Source organism: Pseudorasbora parva, chromosome 10, assembly GCF_024679245.1.
Source record: "Pseudorasbora parva isolate DD20220531a chromosome 10, ASM2467924v1, whole genome shotgun sequence".
Classification (NCBI taxonomy): Eukaryota; Metazoa; Chordata; class Actinopteri; order Cypriniformes; family Gobionidae; genus Pseudorasbora; species Pseudorasbora parva.
The window spans coordinates 39,750,454-39,769,497 of NC_090181.1; the positions used below are offsets into that span (position 1 = coordinate 39,750,454).

Consider the following 19,044-nt stretch of genomic DNA (forward strand, 5'->3'; position numbering starts at 1 on the left):
ATATTTTAATTGCATTATAATTTGTTTGCCTTAAGCTAGTGATGTCGTACAATATACACTATAATGATAGCACTGATAAAAGAACCTGATAGCTGATGTTAGCAATGGACTGGTTAAAAATAACGAAAACGTAAAACTATTATTCATTTTACATAGATTAATTTGATCATAGATCTTTTGGTAAATTAAATAACTGCAAATTATAATAGTTTTCAAAAGTTACCTCATCACATGAAGCAACACTCACCGAAGAGGTCGAACTGGAAGCCATGACTAAATCGGCCACCGTAGGAGTTGAAACGAAATCGAAATTGAGAGGAGCAGAAACTATTATTCACTAGATGGTCATATACCTTTTCACCACTAGATGGGGGAAAATATCACACAGTGTAGCTTTAAATGTCTGTGGGGGAGCTATGATGTCAGATGTGGTACCAATTGAAAGCTTAGAGTCTCTACTTTCTGGAGATAGGCATCTTTGGCCTTTTACACAAAGTGATGTATTTACACTAATTTATTCTGGTACCATTTCCGCCTGGATTTGGCCTTCCCAAATTGAAAAGCTTCCTATACACACATACAGTGGTCTAGGTTCAAAATGTTGGTGTCATTTTACAGGAAACCCTTTAAAGTTACATAAAACACTGCTAAAAGTGATAAACATGTAAGCATATGTTGTCTAAGCTGTTATAACCCCCCAAAAAATTAGGCACTTTTTTGATTTTTATATATAAATTCATTTTTGAAAGTGTGTAGACAGTTTGGGCTGCTTCCAGCATATATAATTAATTGAATGACACTGGAATATTGCATTATCACTGTATATGGTAGTGGGGGGGGGGGGGGTAGCAAGGTCAGGGGAAGGGGATGAAAAGGGGGGAAAAGGGGGAAAAAGGGGGGTCATCCCTTCAGACCCATTTGAATAAATCTTGCATACAACATGACACAGACAAACTTCTTTATACCACTATTTTCTGTAATTTAGTGTAAATAGCCCAAACTGTCTGCAGGGTTCTAGAGCACACAGGGCCTGAGTTACATATACTTACATGTTTATCACTTTTAGCAGTGTTTTATGTAACTTCAAAGGGTTTCCTGTAAAATGACACCAAATTTTTGAACTTAGACCACTGTATGTGTGTATGGGAGGCTTTTCAATTTGGGTAGGCCAAATTCAGGCGGAAATCCAAAAAATGGTCTTGGAGTTTATGGAAATCTTGAAATAAAAGATGATCATTTTTACACAATTTGTTACATTTAATTACCTCTTAGCACATTTTGAACCTTTTCTTAGCTTATACATTTACAACATTCATTTAAGCAATACATGTATTTTCTACTCAAGGCTCCGGAAAACATCATATGTTAAAACAAAAATCTTAATTATGAAACCAGTTAGCAGTTAAATTCTCCAACAGATGGTTTGATGGGTTTTTGACATTTTTTTAATATACAGTTTATAGTTCTTTATGGACTGAAAATTCATTTTTGTTCTTCAAGCACTTTACATGCCTGCTAGGGTTTAATTTGATAATTCATGACTTAAAACTTTTCTGAAAGATAATGAACAGCTGTTGTATAAGGAAAGCATGTTTAATTGCTCAGTAAACACATCATAGGTGCAGTAAATGAGTTGGTGTTTTCATTTCTTGGACTTACAGGCCATATGCAGAGTTGACGGCCAGGCTGGTGATCTGTTGTGGCGGCTCCCCGCTGACCCACACCAGCTGAATGAGCAGCTCCACCTGGTAACCCGGGGACTGTTTGAGAGGAGAACTCCTGACCCTGGCCAAATAGGACACAGGACACAATTAACTATATGCTAATATAAACACAGGTCATGTCATTCTTAAGGCTCTCTCTCACAGCCAGTCATTTAAGCAAAACAAAACTTAGATTAGATTATGTTGTTGGAAAGGCCATTTCAGCAACATGTTAAGTTTTTGTTTTGTTGTTTTTACATGCTGTTTAAGAGCGAGTAAATCTGAAATAGGTTTTACTTGAGACAGGGCACGTTATCTCGCAGGCCGTCAGAGGAGTTGTTGCTGCTGGTGGAAGGGTGGGACTGAGGCAAGCTGGTCTGAGGGCTGGATGAGGTTCCTGGGGTGGAAACGGCCGACGCCTGCTCGCCTCCGCCCTCCGGAGACTCCACTTCATTCAGTTCACACTGCATACGCACCTCTAGCAGCTACACACAAGAAAAACTGTCAGATTTATAAAAACAAATGCATAGATCCGCATATCTATAAATGAAGATAATGATTTCCATGCATTTAATTCATTTTTATTTTATTTTCATAATTTATTTGGACAGAAAGAGCACATATTTTGCCCATTATCTATGCAAATTGTGTTTTTTTTTTTTTTCACAAATCTGACTTTACTAAAATGAGATACACAAATGTATTCAAATGAATAATATGGATAGAAATGATATGCATAGAAATGCAAAATATATTACAAAATATATTAGAATATTTGGTTATATTTTAAATTACAGGTTGACTCAACAAAAGACTTTATATCTCTGCTGAAAATTACTTGTATAAAATATACACTTTATTGCCAAAAGTATTGGGACACCCTCCAAATCATTGAATTCAGGTGTTCCAATCACTTCCGTGGCCACAGGTGTATGAAATCAAGTACCTAGTCATGCAGACGCTTCTACAAACATTTGTGAAGAATGGGTCGCTCTCAGGAGCTCAGTGAATTCAAGCGTGGTACAGTCAGAGGTTGCCACCTGTGCAATGAGTCCATTTGTGAAATTTCCTCACTACTAAATATTCCACAGTCAAAATTTAATGGTATTATAACAAAGTGGAAGCAATTGGGAACAACAGCAACTCAGCCCTGAAGTGGTAGGCTATGTAAAATCACAGAGCGGGGTCAGCGCATGCTGAGGTGCACAGTGCGCAGAAGTCGCCCACCTTTTGCAGAGTTAAATTTTGTATGGCCTTCAGATTATTTCAAGAACAGTGTGTAGAGAGTTTCGGAATGGGTTTCCATGGCCGAGCAGCTCATCCAAGCCTTACATCACAAAGTGCAATGCAAAGCGTGGGATGCAGTGGTGTAAAGCATGCCGCCACTGGGCTCTAGAGCAGTGGAGACCTGTTCTCTGGAGTGACCACTCACGCTTCTCTGTCTGGCAATCCCATGAATGAGTCTGGGTTTAGCGGTTCCAGGAGAACGGTACTTGCCTGACTGCATTGTGGCAAGTGTAAAGCTTGGTGGAGGGGGGATTATGGGCTAGGGTTGTCTTTCAGGGATTACGCTTGCCCCTTTAGTTCCAATGAAAGGAACTCTCAATGCTTCAGCAAACCAAGACATTTTGGACAATTTCATGCTCCCAATTTTGTGGTAACAGTTTGGGGCTAGTCCCTTCCTGTTCCAACATGACTGTGCATCCACAAATCAAAGGCCATAAAGACATGGATGAGCGAGTTTGGTGTGGAGGAACTCGACTGGCCTGCACAGAGCCCTGACCTCAACCCGATCGATCACCTTTGGGATGAATTAGAGCAGAGACTGAGAGCCAGGCCTTCTCGTCCAACAGTGTGTTTTACTTCCCATAAACACACTCCTTAAAATTGGGGAAAGCCTTTCCAGAAGAGTTAAAGCTGTAATAGCTGCAAAGGGTGTGAGCCAACTCCATATTAAACCAACTCCATATTAAACGGATTAAGAATGGGATGTCATTAAAGTTCATGTCCATGTAAAGGCAGGTGTCCCAAAACTTTTGGCAATATAGTGTATATTATAAATATATTATAAAGTGGTTTAATTATATATTTACAGTCTACACAAAATTCTCCTGTAAAGTGACTCATAAAATTAATTTATAATTGAGCATCTCTTAGGAGGCCTTAATATTATATAACCTCCCTAATCAGGACGCCAACAGCAAGATATTTTCCAGGCATGAAATGATGAAGGAGAGTTTTACCCACTATTAATTACATTAATATTTATGTGAAGCTACTTCCATGTTCATTTATTCAGTCCTGCAGTGTGAAACCTACTCATTAAAAAAACCAAGGTTTTTAGGATTAATAAGCATAAATAAGTGAGTGCCTCATTTGTGTGGATGCAGCATATGGTAGTCTAACTGTTGGAAAGCATGTGTCAAAACAACTTAATGCTTAATGAAATATCCTGCAGTTTGCATACTAAACCCCATCTAAAACAGCTTTAAACAGCATTTTTCTAATTGCACTATAATAGCAATGCAGTTTTTTTAGACCTAATATTAATATTAACCATTTGTCACATAGTAGGGCAATTTAAAAATTAACTAAAAAAAAAATCTAATATAATACCAATATATACATCCAATATCTTGTTCATTTGTAAATTTCATATACAACCTGCATTAAAATATGTCAGACCTGGACCACTTCAGTGGTGACTTCCTGTTTGCTGAACCTGTAGACTATGACATGAGCCGATACTCCAGCCACACAGAGCACACGACTCTCTGGACACCAAGACAGGATCTGGATGGCGAACGGGTCTTCATCCACAATATCAGTGCTGGATTTCTCCTCTTTACCACGGGGCTTCTCAAACACCTTTGCTGTTTTTAGCTTATACAAAACCTGGAGCATTACTGACAGACACAACAGAGCAAATTCGTTATCGATTATCTTTATAATTTTTGTTTTAAATTAATTATCAGCCGATAAAATCTGCAAACTTTATTGCGCCTTCTAAATTTGAGAATCTGCAGTATTCTGCAGAATGGATCTAGACAAGTAAAAATGTCTTAAATGTAGCTGAGAGTGCTTTATTCTTATTAGTAGTTGAAAGAAAAATCAAATTGGCCAAAATATTTATTCAACCAATACACACACACACACACACACACACGCACACACACACACACACACACACGTTGGTCTATGTGGTTTACAGGGACTCTCCATAGGCGTAATGGTTTTTATACTGTACAAACTGTATTTTCTATCCTCTTACACTGCCCCTGCCCCTAAACCTACCCATCACAGGAAACATTCTGCATTTTTACTTTCTCAAAAAAACATCATTTAGTATGTTTTTAAGGCCATTTGAATTATGAGGACATTTGATATGCCCCCATAAACCACATTTATAGTGTAATACCAGTGTAATACCCATGTAGTTATACAAATTTGTGTCCTCATAAACCACAAACAGGCTCACACACACACACACACACACACACACACACACACACACACACACACACACACACACACACACACACACACACACACACACACAGACACAGACACAGACACAGACACAGACACAGACACAGACACAGACACAGACACACACACACACACACACACACACACACACACACACACACACAATGTTGTGAATGATGTGCTTACCTGGTGCAGATTCTGTAATAGTATGTATCTGATTTATATTTTTCCAACTCAAAACATTGCCAAAGAATCTACATGTGACATAAAACACAAGTGTTTGTTTTCTTGAGACAGAAACTCACATGCTGAGGAATCCCAAAACTTGATAGATCCATCAGCATGCCTGTTAGAAAAAGAAAACATTAACAGCCCTGAAATACTGGCTCCACATTGAAAAGCATTCCCTTTCCAACAAGTATAAAAGGTTTCCCTCTCTAATACAATTGTTGCACATGAAAAGGTTTTGGTAAATCAAAGAGTGTTTGTATGTGTGTGAGAGATCACTTACCCAGTGATGATGATCTCTGAGAAACTTAGTGTTCCCTGGCCCCAGTTACCTCCACTAACTGGCCATTCCTGCATAAACATAGGTTTGTATCAGTCATGTAGGACTATCCAGGACCTATAATGATTTTTACACTTTATTTAGTGTGTAATTGGTGCTGTTTAAGCAAAGGCCTGTAAAGTTACAAAGCCCAAAGTCACTCCTAAGGGAGTTATTCTCTATACCAGAGTGCACTGTTACTGAACTCGCTAAAACGCCTTGATTGCAGTCTTGGGGAACTCTGGGAACGAACATGTCACAATATTCCTTATTTAAATAATTCCAGCACATGGTATTCTTAAAATAAAGGGGCAAGGCCTAGTTGAGTTGCGTTAGTAGTGTGATAAAACTCAGTTATCGTAAGAAACATGACAATTCCCAAAGACTTTCGAAATGGTTGACCAATCAAAACACACTGATCCAGACATTAAAAACCTATTATAATAACCCCAAAAACAAAACTTTGTAAAAGGGCATAATAGGTCTGCAGAGGGCAGAACAATACCTTCTTACTGAAGCCCTGTCTTTTTTGTTTGGAGCCAACTGAGTAAAGTGCAGGAATGACTTCAGCAGGACAGTCCGCAAAATATTCGCAGCAGGTCACCGGAGACTCGTGGATGGACAGAGGATACGGATTCTCAAAGATCGGATACCTGCACAGAGAGCTGTTTAGAAATCAACTGCGCACAAATGATTAGAGCGTCTATCACGTTTGCCATTTACTCACCCAATCTGTCCAAGATCAATAACAACCAAATCCTTCTCCAGCAGGACAACAACAGCATAAGGCTCCTGGAAATCTGTGGAGATACAGAAAGAACAATTATTTCACAATTTAGATGAGACATCTTTCTTTTTCCTTATCATTTAGTCTGGAAAATGCTTTTAAAGGGATACTGCACCGCTTTTTCATATTAAACTATGTTATTCCCTTTATTAAGACGAGTTGATACATCGTCTCAGTGCGTGCACTTAATCGCTCTGACGCGCAGTGACGATCTGATAGCGTTTTGCTTAGCCCACTAAGCCCAGTTCATTCACTATGGTACCAAACAGAGATCAAGTTAGAAGCGACCAAACACCTCCACGTTTTCTCTATTTAAATAGAGTTACACCAATAGTTTAACGATCAGGTATGATGACATAAAATAAAACGTGGTGCTTTTCTAAGCGGATTAAAAAGGAGAACTATAATGTATGGAGGAATAGCACTTCTGAGAGTACTTCGACTCAGCGAAGTAAAAAGTCACGGCTGAAACATCCTCCCTCACATCTCCTCCTCCCTTTCTCATTTCTGTCAATAGGGGGGTATATGAAGCCAGACAATCCAAAAGTGGGACGAGACAGCGGGGTGTTACAGAGCTTGCGCTGCAGATATGTCATCTGCGCATTTCAATAGACCGAGCCGAGTGGCCGACTGGTCAGCGCAGCGCAGACGTGTTTACTTGCACTACCCAATGGGCAGCGCGGCGCGAATAAATCTATTTTTTTCACGGCTTATGGAACAAATCCTCACCAGCGCTGCATTGACCAATTTAAACAGATATAAGTTAATTTGGCGCATTTACATTTTACATTTATTATTAACTTACATTTTACCCATAAACCTTTGCTATTTAATGTAAATGGATGAGGTAACATGGCTATAGGCACATTGTAGAAACAATTTTAACTACTCCTGACATTTTAAACAGAATTGATGAGGCTTTAGGTGACATTAATTCAGAAGTTTAGGCATTTTTCCATAGAATACAAATTAAATTATCTTTAATAGTGTTACAAGTCAATAGTGTTGTACATATAAAACTGTACAACATAATACTGGAAAGAGCTGTATATATATATATATATATATATATATATATATATATATATATATATAGTATATATATATATATATAGTATATATATATATATAGTATATATATATATATATATATATATATATATATATATATATATATATATATATATATATATATATATATAGTATATATATATATAGTATATATATATATATATAGTATATATATATATACTATATATATATATAGTATATATATATATATAGTATATATATATATATATATATATATATATATATATATATATATATATATATATATATATATATATATATATATATATATATATATATATATATATATATATATATATATATATATATACTTCAGCAGAGAACCAATGTTTGTAAGGAATGAGGGGTTTCTTTTATTGTATATTTGAGTGCATTTATGTTTCGCGCCATGCTGCCCGTTGGGTAGCGCTAGTAAACACGTGCGCGCTGCGCCGGCCGGGCAGCTCGGTCTATTGAACTGTGCAGATGACATGTCCGCGCAGCGCGAGCTCTGTAACATCCCGCTGTATCGTCCCACTTTTGGATTGTTTGGTGTAACGAGTTTGTTGATGGAAGGAAGGAGGCGGGAACCGGCGAACGTTCAACAAACTTTTATTCAAAATAAATAAACAAAACGAAAGTAAACCACGGGCAGCCCCTCACGGACGACTGCCCGCACACACACAACAAAACGTAAACGAAACATAACAAATCCAGGCCTGGTCCTCTCTCGTCCTTGACTGGTGTCGCTCGTCATTAAATGCCTCCGAACTCCCTCATGAGAGGACTCGAGACTGTTGTGGCTCGCAGGTGACACTCCTTCACAATCTCGTCCCCGGTCTCACTCGCTCCTCCCATGTCCCTCGCTCGTTCACCTCGCCACATTTGGCTTCCCATAGGGGGGAGGGGGAGATGTGAGGGAGGATTTTTCAGCCAGAACTTTTTACTTCGCTGAGTCGAAGTACTCTCAGAAGTGCTATTCCGCCATACATTATAGTTCTCCTTTTTAATCCGCTTAGAAAAGCACCACGTTTTTATTTTATGTCACCATACCTGATCGTTCAACTATTCGTTTAACTGTATTTAAATAGGGAAAACGTGGAGGTGTTTGGTCGCTTCTAACTTGATCTCTGTTTGGTACCATAGTGAATGAACTGGGCTTAGTGGGCTGAGCTAAATGCTAGCAGATCGTCACCGCGTGTCAGAGAGATTAAGTGAAGAGACGAGAGAGGTATGTATCAACTCATCTTAGTTAAGGGAAAAACAGAGTGTCATATGAAAAAGCGGTGAAGTATCTCTTTAATAACTTTTTTATTATTGCATTTTAGTGTTTGCATAAATGTTAATTCTACTTTTCAATGATTGTTTGGTCCAAATTGTAGTAAGTAATAATTCAGATTTTATCTGATTGGCCCAAAAACCTGCACTTTGTCTAATTCTAATTCGTCAAGATTTAATTTCATATATATAACCACATTAAGACAAATTAGGTCAATCCTCATTGTTTTTTGTTTTTACATTTACATATTTTTTTCTCTAGTTTTTAAAAGCACCGTTAAACATACAGTAGTAAATGTTATGGGAAAATCCAGCGATAGGTGGGGCAGTGACTTGCCGTTTGGATATGGGGTTTCACACAGCGTAAGGAAATCCACTATGGGGTAGTCCATCTCCAGCACTGCAGTGCTTTTCCCATGCATCACAGTCAGACAGGCTCGCCTACCCACTGTATCATATGACAAACCTCCACACAGTATCATGAATGGGTCCCTTAACAAAACAAATGAACAAATCTCAATTTTCCATGATGCAAAGAGAAGCCAAGCCGGAAGTGAAACAAATTAATGCTTCATTCAGGAATGAAATGAAGAAAATGATTAAATGCAAAACTAGCCTTTCATTTACAAAATGTATTGTTATAGTAGCGTTATACTTTATGTCAGTCCTCTGTAACCATGCCATCCCCTTAAAAACCCATAAATCAGAAGCCAGACAGTCTCTCGCAATGCAAGTCTTAAACCGATGCATCGTGCTCTGATTGATTCAGGAGTTCAGCTTTCACCCAAAGCCTTACCCTGCCCTGGTAGTTTTGTACTCCACTTTCAAGATGGGTCTGCATGGCTCTGGCTTCTTTCCATCCTTGGGTTGTTTACCTGTGAGAGAATATTGCATATAAAACCAGATGTGTATATGAATATGCCTTCACATAGTTTAATATCATTTTCTCTTTCCTCTTTATCTTTAGTATCTGTGAACTTTTATCATGGGAAGGTTGCTTGTCCCTTATTTGATCAGAAATATTAATATTTTTAAAAACAACAATACACATTCCTGATTATTACATCTATGTGGACATAAGTTTTTTTCACAATCATGATGCTTTTTGTAAAAAAGACTGTTTTGCTCTGCACATATCAAGGAAGTGAAAAGACTACATCATTAAAACGGAAGTTTGTAATTTTTTTAGGGATGTTAAAATGCATTCTCCTTCTATCTAGTAAGCAAGGATTAGCTAATAAGCAGAAGCTTATTTCCTGAAGAGTGTAAACACAGTCACCCACTGATGTGTTTGAGAAACCTGTTTGGAAACAAACATTTCCAGCTCATTTGTGCTGCTAACGGCACACAAATGACACAATTCACCTCTGCGGTGCTTTGATATTTATTCTGTGCTCCCTGAAGCGCTCAACCTGAGGAACTTGGAACAGGAATTTGTTTAGGCAGAAGCTTACCATGTGGTGTAATGATCTGGGCAGGCTTGGCAGGAATGCGTACATTCCATGTGGTAAGTGTGCCATCTGAGTGACTGCACACAAACTGTTTCCCCTCGTGATGCCAAGCCACAGAGTGGATCGCCTGCATGCCAAACAAAAGATGCGTAATCAACCACAAGAGAAACCAGGTCAGGCAAACTACGGTTCATATATTGTGACAGCAAATATGAGTATGCAATAATAAACATATCCAAAAAAAAATCTTAGTTCTGTTTTGTTCTTTGGGAATAATTTACTTCCTGTAGAATAGAGTTGTACTCTGCACTCCACTTTGACATGCATGTTCATATTTCACCATATACAGTCATGTTATGATGTGAATGACACATTACTGCCAAAAATAATGTCACAACTATTCCTAAAATTAAAAATATTATTGTTTTCATGATCCATTGCTGCTGTCACATTCGAGTACCGCGACACCAGACTAACATTTGAGAGCAGTAGCGGTGCTTGTAATTTTTTAGAGAAGCTCCCATCTGTAGCACCTGATCCGGTAGAGCTTGGGTGGTGGGGGTGTTTTTGATCATAAAGGTAATTTAATCATAAAATTACTATTGTTTTGCATTAATAAGTGCAGTATAGAATAATATTACATGTTTATTTCTTGGAAATGCACTGAGCTGCAAATAAAATAACCTTTTGTAATAGTTATAATTAACCCAAAATTGTAATCTTTTTTTTATTTTTGGTCATCACATTAAAAATTAATTTTAAATGGGATAATATTTAGAGCTTTGAAGTCCTTCAAAAATGCTTGAATTTTACTCTTTTATAAGGTTTTATGAACCCTGAAGTAAATAATGTAAAAACATTTGACTATTTCTGCCACAATACCATGGTTACAGTTAGCATTACTACATTAAATCCATGGTAAATGTTGTTGATTTGTGGAAATGTGGACTTCTATAGTTTGTTCAATAATGGCACACTGTTTAATCTGATATCAGAGAGTTCTGCACTGAACTGAAATGCTTCTCACTAGATCTCGCTGTGATGTTATGAATTCTGACATTGTGATTAAGATTGGACCGTGAGTGAATCTGTTCTAAACCTGAGTCTAATATGGGTCCAAGTAGATAAACTTTCATTCCGCTTTTGTTTAGTTTGCCGTTTTATGTTTTTCATATGCAACAGAAATGGCAACTCTAGTTAGTTGGGCAACCTCTGACAAAATTTAGTTGCAAATATGTTAATGTGCAAAATGCTTTAATTTAATCGTAATCTGGAGCCCTGTTTGGAGCATGTCCTTTCCTGTTTCCTTCCTTCCTTCCTTCCTTCCTTCCTTCCTGCCTTCCTGCCTTCCTGCCTTCCTGCCTTCCTGCCTTGCTTCCTGCCTTGCTTCCTTCCTTCCTTCCTTCCTTCCTTCCTTCCTTCCTTCCTTCCTTCCTTCCTTCCTTCCTTCCTTCCTTCCTTCCTTCCTTCCTTCCTTCCTTCCTTCCTTCCTTCCTTCCTTCCTTTCTTTTCAGGGATGCTACTGAACAAGACTTAGTAATTGTGTTGCTCAGAAAAAGTTTGTCCTTAAATAAAAAAAGACATAGACCTCGACATCTGAGATTCAGTCAGAATGCAGGGAGGCAACTATTATCTACAATAACAATGTCTCACCTCGTCATAGTTGTACCGGTAGTCAGCCTTCTTCGATTTCAAGTCCCACAGCACAACTATGCCACACTCAAAACCAATTAAAAGCTGCACAAAAGAAACACAACTTTTCTTAAATGGTGCGAGCTAAAAGCTGAGTAATCAGGGAATATATTTAATCTTCGTACTTTTCCTTCGTCCATGGGGTTATCGCTGATATGAACTACAGGTCCAGGGTGAGTCTTTGAGGAACTGTTGAAGAAAAGTGACAGTTTATGATGACATTTTTTTTTTAAATAGAAAGGTGTTATGCCAAGATCATGGATGATAAACTTGTGTATATATTTGGGCATCTTTAATTAGAAAAAAAAACACATGAGAATCAATGCAGTTAATGGTGTCTATACATGGAGAGTCAGACCCTTACAGTTCAATGGCTTTGTTCCACATGATGACATAGCCTGAGAGGGTGAAGGACTCCACATTGACAATATGAATGTTTCCTCTTTCCGTGCCAACGTAGAGCCATTTACTCTGAAATGGCAAATGGCAAAAGGTGATCCTGCCAAAAGACAAAGAGAGGACTGACCTTAATCAAAGTGAAATATTCACTAGGATTATCTCATATGATGGTTAACATTTGACTGATTTGTGCACTGTGACGCATTAAGAATGAAATGGCAATAACAGCAGAGTGAAATCTGGCAAAATTAATGAGTCACAGTTGATAAATCAACTGGCATTACTGTGGACGACTGTGCATTACTGCCATTGTGTGTCTTATGAATGGGGCAGCAATCAAGTCTATATGCATTTAAGGACACTTGAGAATTCTGTCCTGCCCTCTTGTCTCTGAACAAACATTAATTTCAAACCCTTTATTCTGGGTTGGTCTACTGATTAACACAAAACGCAAGAACCTAAATGGGCACTCTGCCCATGTAAAGGCTAACTTTTGCATTTTCTGAAGAAAATGTGAGTGATGTTTTCCTGTGCAAACCTTGCTGCCACAATGCTAGAGTATTTTGGGTGACTTCTGGGGCGTTGCTATGTAGTTGATAATCAATCAATCAATCAATCAAAATTGTATTTATATAGCACAATAAATACAACAGTAGTTGGCCATTGTGCTGTACAAGAGGATAAATACATAAATATAATAATGCAATAATAAAAATTTGTTTATTTATTATTGAATTTACACTAATTAAAATCTTTAAGATAGTGTTTAGATAGCATGTTGTTAGGATGTTTCGAATAAGCCCTTAAAGGCACAATATGTCATTTTCGCTGCTAAAGGTTGCTTATTAAAAACAATGGTGTAGCTTGATGGCGCCTTGATTTTGCGGAATCGTGGAAGTTGTTGTCCTCGCCTCTACAGTTGGTGGAAAAGAATCAGATGGAACGCGGGCAGAAATCATACTCATGCATGAGCTAATGTATTAAAGCTTTATTAATGTTACTGTAGTATAAAGCAGGGTGGGGCTGAAAGCCTTTGGAGTGGAACGAGGCCGCTGGAGTGATTGATAATGAGAGACAAATATGACACATGGCTCAAGAGTGCTTCCGCTTCTTCAGCTCATGTGTATGTGGGGTAATGCAGCGCTGTTTTATCATATTACATGCATTTGAGTGTATCGAAAGTTATGTTATAATGCTACTCTGTGCATTCGCTTGGCGGCTCCTATGAGACACTTGTTGCACACTGCAGTAAGCTAGATCGATATTAGGCATGGTAAAACTAGATTTAAACAATAAAACTAACTGTGTTGAGATATTTAACAATGGTTAGTTTTCTGTCGATGAATGTCTCCAAACAGTTGCTCACCTGTCTAATAACACATCCTATATTAAAGCATCTTTGGTGTTTCGAAGAAATCGAGGTTAACGTGGGTATGATGTCATTTACAGGACAATGGTCGGTATCCTGGTTAAAGTTGCTTTTTTCCTCTGGATTTAAATATTCTTGGAAACATTTGGGATAATGTAAGTACACAAATCAACAAAATATCTAAAATTGTTCTAGTGGTTTTTGGATATTATTAATCATAGTGTGCATTTAATCCTAAATATAATCAATATTAACAAATAGGACTGCCCAATTTAAATCTAATTGCAATTTGTCTGATAAAAATAGAGAATGATTTTTTAAAAATCCAGGTTTGTTGGACTTGTTTGTAGGGCTGCAAATGTTGGTCAGAATTGTGTAACTATGTATGAATACATCTACAAAAGTATTATTATTATTTTATAAAAAAAATAATTTTCAAAACCATCAAACAATTATTTTGATGGAGAACCACATGGAGCCCTTAAAGCTTTTCTTTTAATAATAAGTGCTTCTCAATACAAGTTTGCAAAGACTAGTGTATGTTGTTCCCAAATCCACATTTAAAGGACCAAATGCAGAGCAGATGCAGAGATGGAGTTTGTGAGAAGCAGCATTTACTGCAAACCAAGCTACTCTGAGACGCTGTAAACACCAGTGAATAATGAACTGTTCACATGTAAGAGAACACGTTGCCACACTTCACTCTGAAACACGCAGCACATATATTTATTTAATGTATGGTGCATGGTTTATTTGTATGCAAAATGCTTACCTCTCCCGGTTAAATTTAAGAGAATGGAGAATGGCTGGAAGTTTTTGCCTCAGATTCCACAAATGAATACTGTCATCTGCCAAAGCACTAACCAGTGCCCCCTATGGACCAAACACACAAAAAAGAAAGGCTCTAAATCTGTAGTCGACTACATATAAAACATATCATTAATTTATAACTAAGTCCAAATATTCAACCAAAAGCTACAGAAAATGACATGAAGAGGGATAAAACCAAGAGAGAAAGAAATAAAGAAAGATGAAATGACTATACAGATGCAGAGGGCAGAACTCACTTCATTGACAAGAAACTCCAGCTGGATGACAGCCGATCCGCTCTCATGCTGGCAGTAACACTCCACCCCTGCTCGGCCGAATCTGCAGGCTCAGTTAAGGCACATACATCTCTGAACACCACAGAGTATCAGTCAAATGTGCTAACTCCAAAATATGATTATTGTATAAAAATTATTTTCATAATAAAGGGATATTTCACTCAAACATTAGCATTATGTCATCATACACTCACCCACATTTAATTGCAGCAATAGTATGTTTATTCTTGTGAGATGAGATTTTAGGCAGAATTCAATACAATGAAACTGGCTGGGGACTTTTCCCACCAAGGGGGTGGGGGGATCATCATAAAAACAAGTATTCATAAGTCATAGGACATCTTTGTGTGAGGAACAGACTGAAATGTATATTATTCTTACATGCGTTTTTACGGCAAACAGCACTGATAAATGCGTGTCAAATTTGAGAGATCTCTGAGAGCGACTTCTTGTAGCGTTGCAGTAGAAATAATCACTTTTCTTTAAAAATAAAAATAGCTCCAACTTTCTTATCATTCCCCCTTTGTTTCTCAAAAAAGAAAGAAAAAAAAATCCAGTTGATTATAATTGAGAGACTACATCCTGTACCATAGGACTATTTAAATTAACTACAAAAAGTCGCAGCATCTTATACGATTACATATATTTTTACATTAAAACCTTTTTGAGAAAAAAATAAGTAGACGCCCATCCTTCTCAACCACCCATAGACCAAAAGGATGCATCACTAAAAGGAAAATCTGTGCTCCCAGAGGACTGTGCGTCATATTACCGAGGGTCTTGTCCATTTAACTAACAGGATTATACAAAGTCTCTAATCGGAGTCTTAAGTCTTGTCTGTGAATGCTGTTTCAGCCCTCTGGAGTACTGCACTCTAAATGCTCCCATAAACCCCCTCTCCAGCAGGACAAAAGTGACTTTCTACAGTCAAACAGTCATTCATATTCATCAGCACTACGCAGCATTGCATGCTTTCTATGTGCATTTAGGCACAAATGTGAGTACTGTTTCTCGCAGGTTGCAGATTCCAGAGCTTCACAATGGGCGAAGAAACTGTGGTGTTGTTGTGCGTATACACTAACAAGAGCTCTTTATTTTCTTTTAGATCGAAATATCGTTCAAATAATCCAAAATAAAACATGCAGAGACTTTACAGCATACATTCAATGTCTGTATAATGTAAAATACAATAATGGTGAGTAAAAAGAGGCTCTCGCTATAGCAATAACCTCAGATTAGAGAGCTACTTATCTACCAAATGAAAACACTGAAAAACAACATATGGACACTGTATGTTGTGACCTCAGGACATCTAACACACTTAATGCCAAGGAAGGAATTCTAAAATAGTTGACACTATAAACAGGAAATGGCTTTCTCATCCGTATTGAATCAGCGGTTTCCTGCAGCAATGTACTAATTTCCTCTTGAGTAAATTCAAATTGTGAAATGATTTTATAAGACCTGAGAATCCTACAAGTCAAGTCAAGTCAACTTTATTTATAGCACTTTTACAGTACTGAGTGTTTCAAAGCAGCTTCACAGTGTTAAAAAGGAAAATATTGCATCACAAATTTGATTCGGCTGTACAGTCGCTCTGGAGAAAACGATGATGTCATCAGCTCTTTTCAATTTATCATATAGCGACAATGTGGACAGATCAGTATTATAGTTGATAGAGTTAATATAGTAATTCATTTCATTTGGATATTCAGTTAAACTTAGATCTAAATTTTAATGCCCCCATTTGAGCAAGGCAAGGGCGACAGTGGCAAGGAACCAACACTGCTGCGTAACACGAGACTGAACCTCATTGGATCTTGCTGAAGCTCAGCTAACCCTTTAACTTTGTGCTAGCTATAGTCACATTTGTCCTACCCCTTACAGCTAATGTATCTGTTAAGCAGATCAATTATGCTAAGCAACATTGGTAGGGCTGTGCTCAGGAAGAGAGCCATTACACTGAAGATGAACTCACCTTGCTGACACAACGGTTTAGGAAAAGGACAGCACCAGAGAGTACAAGACTAAAAACAAGACTAATGTTAAAGGTGTCATGAACTGGCTTTTTTATTTTTTTATACTGTTGTCTGAAGTCAACTAATGACGTTCGTGTGGTTTTTACATTAAAAAAATAACTAATAAGTAATAGGCTATTTTCTACACTGGTTTTGAGGCTCTCTCCTAAACGCTGGGTTTTGAAAAGAGTTTTGGGACTTGAAAGTAAACGCCCAGGGCAAGGATTGGAAAAGATTTGCATATTTAATGAGCTTCAGCTCCCCTTCTCAGTTCACATGAGGGAGGAATTGTTTTGAAAGCAGCACCGGAATAATTCTCTCGACCACAGGGCTCGTAAACGTCTGTATCAAACAAACACAATGATTTATTTCTAATACACCCACGACTGATTGGACTATTAATCACCTCAGAGAACACCTCAGAACAAGAAAGGAATATTATGAGATTCCTCGGCCTGCCGACGGGCTTCCGTTTTGGTAGCCCGTCTGGAAAACACACAGCACTGTCCTATTTTATCTGGATATCCCCCCTCAAGGGACGTTGGGCTTTGCGAGCCCTGGCCCATACATGGCTGAGTTAAGCGTGCTAAAGCTATGCTCTGTTAGACACGTATGTGGTGTAACAGGCAGCGGGGCGAGGGACCGCGAGAGCGGGCCGGTGATTAATGTTGACGAGTGACAGCTGCGTGGCACACCGCTCTCGTCTCGCGGCCATGTGACGGGAGCATAAAAGGAGGAGCAAGGACAGCGGAAGGAGAGAGAGGACCAGGCCTGGAGTTTATGTTTAGTTTTGTTTTACGTGTGTTTGTGTTAGTGGGCAGTCGTCCGTGAGGGGCATCAATGCAGTAGAAATGTGAAATTATTTTTGAATTTGGTGTCTTCTAGACTGAGAAAAGACAGAAAATGTATTTTTGTCCCATGGGGATGAAAGACTACAATTCCCAGAATGCTTTGCTGCCCTGTGAGGCCATTCCCAACGCCAACAACTTCATTACTGTGACTGAGTTAGAGACACTACAATTAAAAACTGAATGTGTCTGTTCAATATAATGAGTGAGTCACCGCGCGAGTGTCACAGCACTGAGCACTGACTGCAGGAGTGATGAGAGCTGAGGTAATCGCGACTACATTCGCGGCATACATTCACAAAGCGAGTTCAGTCTGGCGCGTTTCAGTTCATGCCTTTGCAAGCTTAACTTTCATAGAAATGAATTTGAGAAGTTAAAAGACTTACATTGCTCACCATAGCTCCGTTTAAATGATCCTGTCTGCAAGCTGAGCTCTCCCTGCAAGCTGAGTGTAATCTCCCATCCCCCAATGCCGGATTCAAAACATGCGGAAATGGCTCCCTCTGCTGGCTGTAGTCTTTAGCCTCTGGGCAAACATTCCTCCTATGATGCAAAAATCGTCATTTTGCATCATAGGAGGAATTTTTCCAGAAATAAAATGCATAAATCTCTCGTCTCAGGGAGATATGAGAGGGGAAAGCACAATAATTTGAACATTCTCCAGGGTTTCTACTGATACAAAGCCATATGCTAATCGCTGAAGTAACCCTTTAATAAATGTTGTTGAACGTTCGCCGGTTCCCGCCTCCTTCCTTCCCATCTACGAACCGTATTACAGTGGTGCCGAAACCCGGGAGGAAGGAGGGACATGCTGTCAAAGAGCCCTCGCTGCTGAGGGGGATCGCGGTGCTGAGGAGGTCAGGCAGCGCAGATGAATGAGGACCGCGAGGGCTGCCCGAGGCGATGGTGCTGGAGCAAGGAAGGTGGGACAGAGACCTCGCTGCCGTGTCCTGGGTCGAGGTGGGGTGGCTGCCGCCCGAGAGGGAGCGGAGGAGTCGCCGCACTTGCCGTGAGCCGGAGCCTGCTGCCATCCACCTGATAGGGGAGGAGCAGGGAGCGCGGGGCTCGCTGCCGGGTCCCTCGGAAGGAGGAGTCACCGCCGGCCGCCAGGGGGCAGAGGAGGATCGAGCTGCCCACCAGGCGTCCAGTGCCATCGCACAGCACCGCAAGGAAGAGCCTCTCGGCGGGCGGAGGGCTGAACGGCAGTGTGTCTGGGAACTGGACCAGAATTTTTTTTTTTTTTCTTTCTTTCTTCTTTCCCTCTCTCCCCTCTCTCGTTCGCAGGC

The 19,044-nt window shown here is 39.0% G+C and overlaps 1 protein-coding gene across 3 annotated transcripts in view; it reads right to left on the minus strand.

Moving 5' to 3' along the window:
* Positions 1-19,044, minus strand: part of stxbp5b (syntaxin binding protein 5b (tomosyn)) — a 66,919-nt gene that overhangs the window by 23,998 nt on the left and 23,877 nt on the right. For all 3 annotated transcript variants that reach the window (XM_067456111.1, XM_067456110.1, XM_067456112.1), the window contains exons 3-17: positions 14,854-14,935; positions 14,559-14,659; positions 12,383-12,517; positions 12,144-12,207; positions 11,980-12,063; positions 10,330-10,453; positions 9,672-9,750; positions 9,213-9,367; positions 6,467-6,539; positions 6,245-6,392; positions 5,704-5,771; positions 5,498-5,538; positions 4,389-4,609; positions 2,001-2,188; positions 1,660-1,785 (exon numbers count right to left, since the gene is read on the minus strand). In XM_067456111.1, the coding sequence (XP_067312212.1) occupies positions 1,660-1,785; positions 2,001-2,188; positions 4,389-4,609; positions 5,498-5,538; positions 5,704-5,771; positions 6,245-6,392; positions 6,467-6,539; positions 9,213-9,367; positions 9,672-9,750; positions 10,330-10,453; positions 11,980-12,063; positions 12,144-12,207; positions 12,383-12,517; positions 14,559-14,659; positions 14,854-14,935 (1,689 nt within the window). The remainder of the gene's footprint in view (positions 1-1,659; positions 1,786-2,000; positions 2,189-4,388; positions 4,610-5,497; positions 5,539-5,703; positions 5,772-6,244; positions 6,393-6,466; positions 6,540-9,212; positions 9,368-9,671; positions 9,751-10,329; positions 10,454-11,979; positions 12,064-12,143; positions 12,208-12,382; positions 12,518-14,558; positions 14,660-14,853; positions 14,936-19,044) is intronic.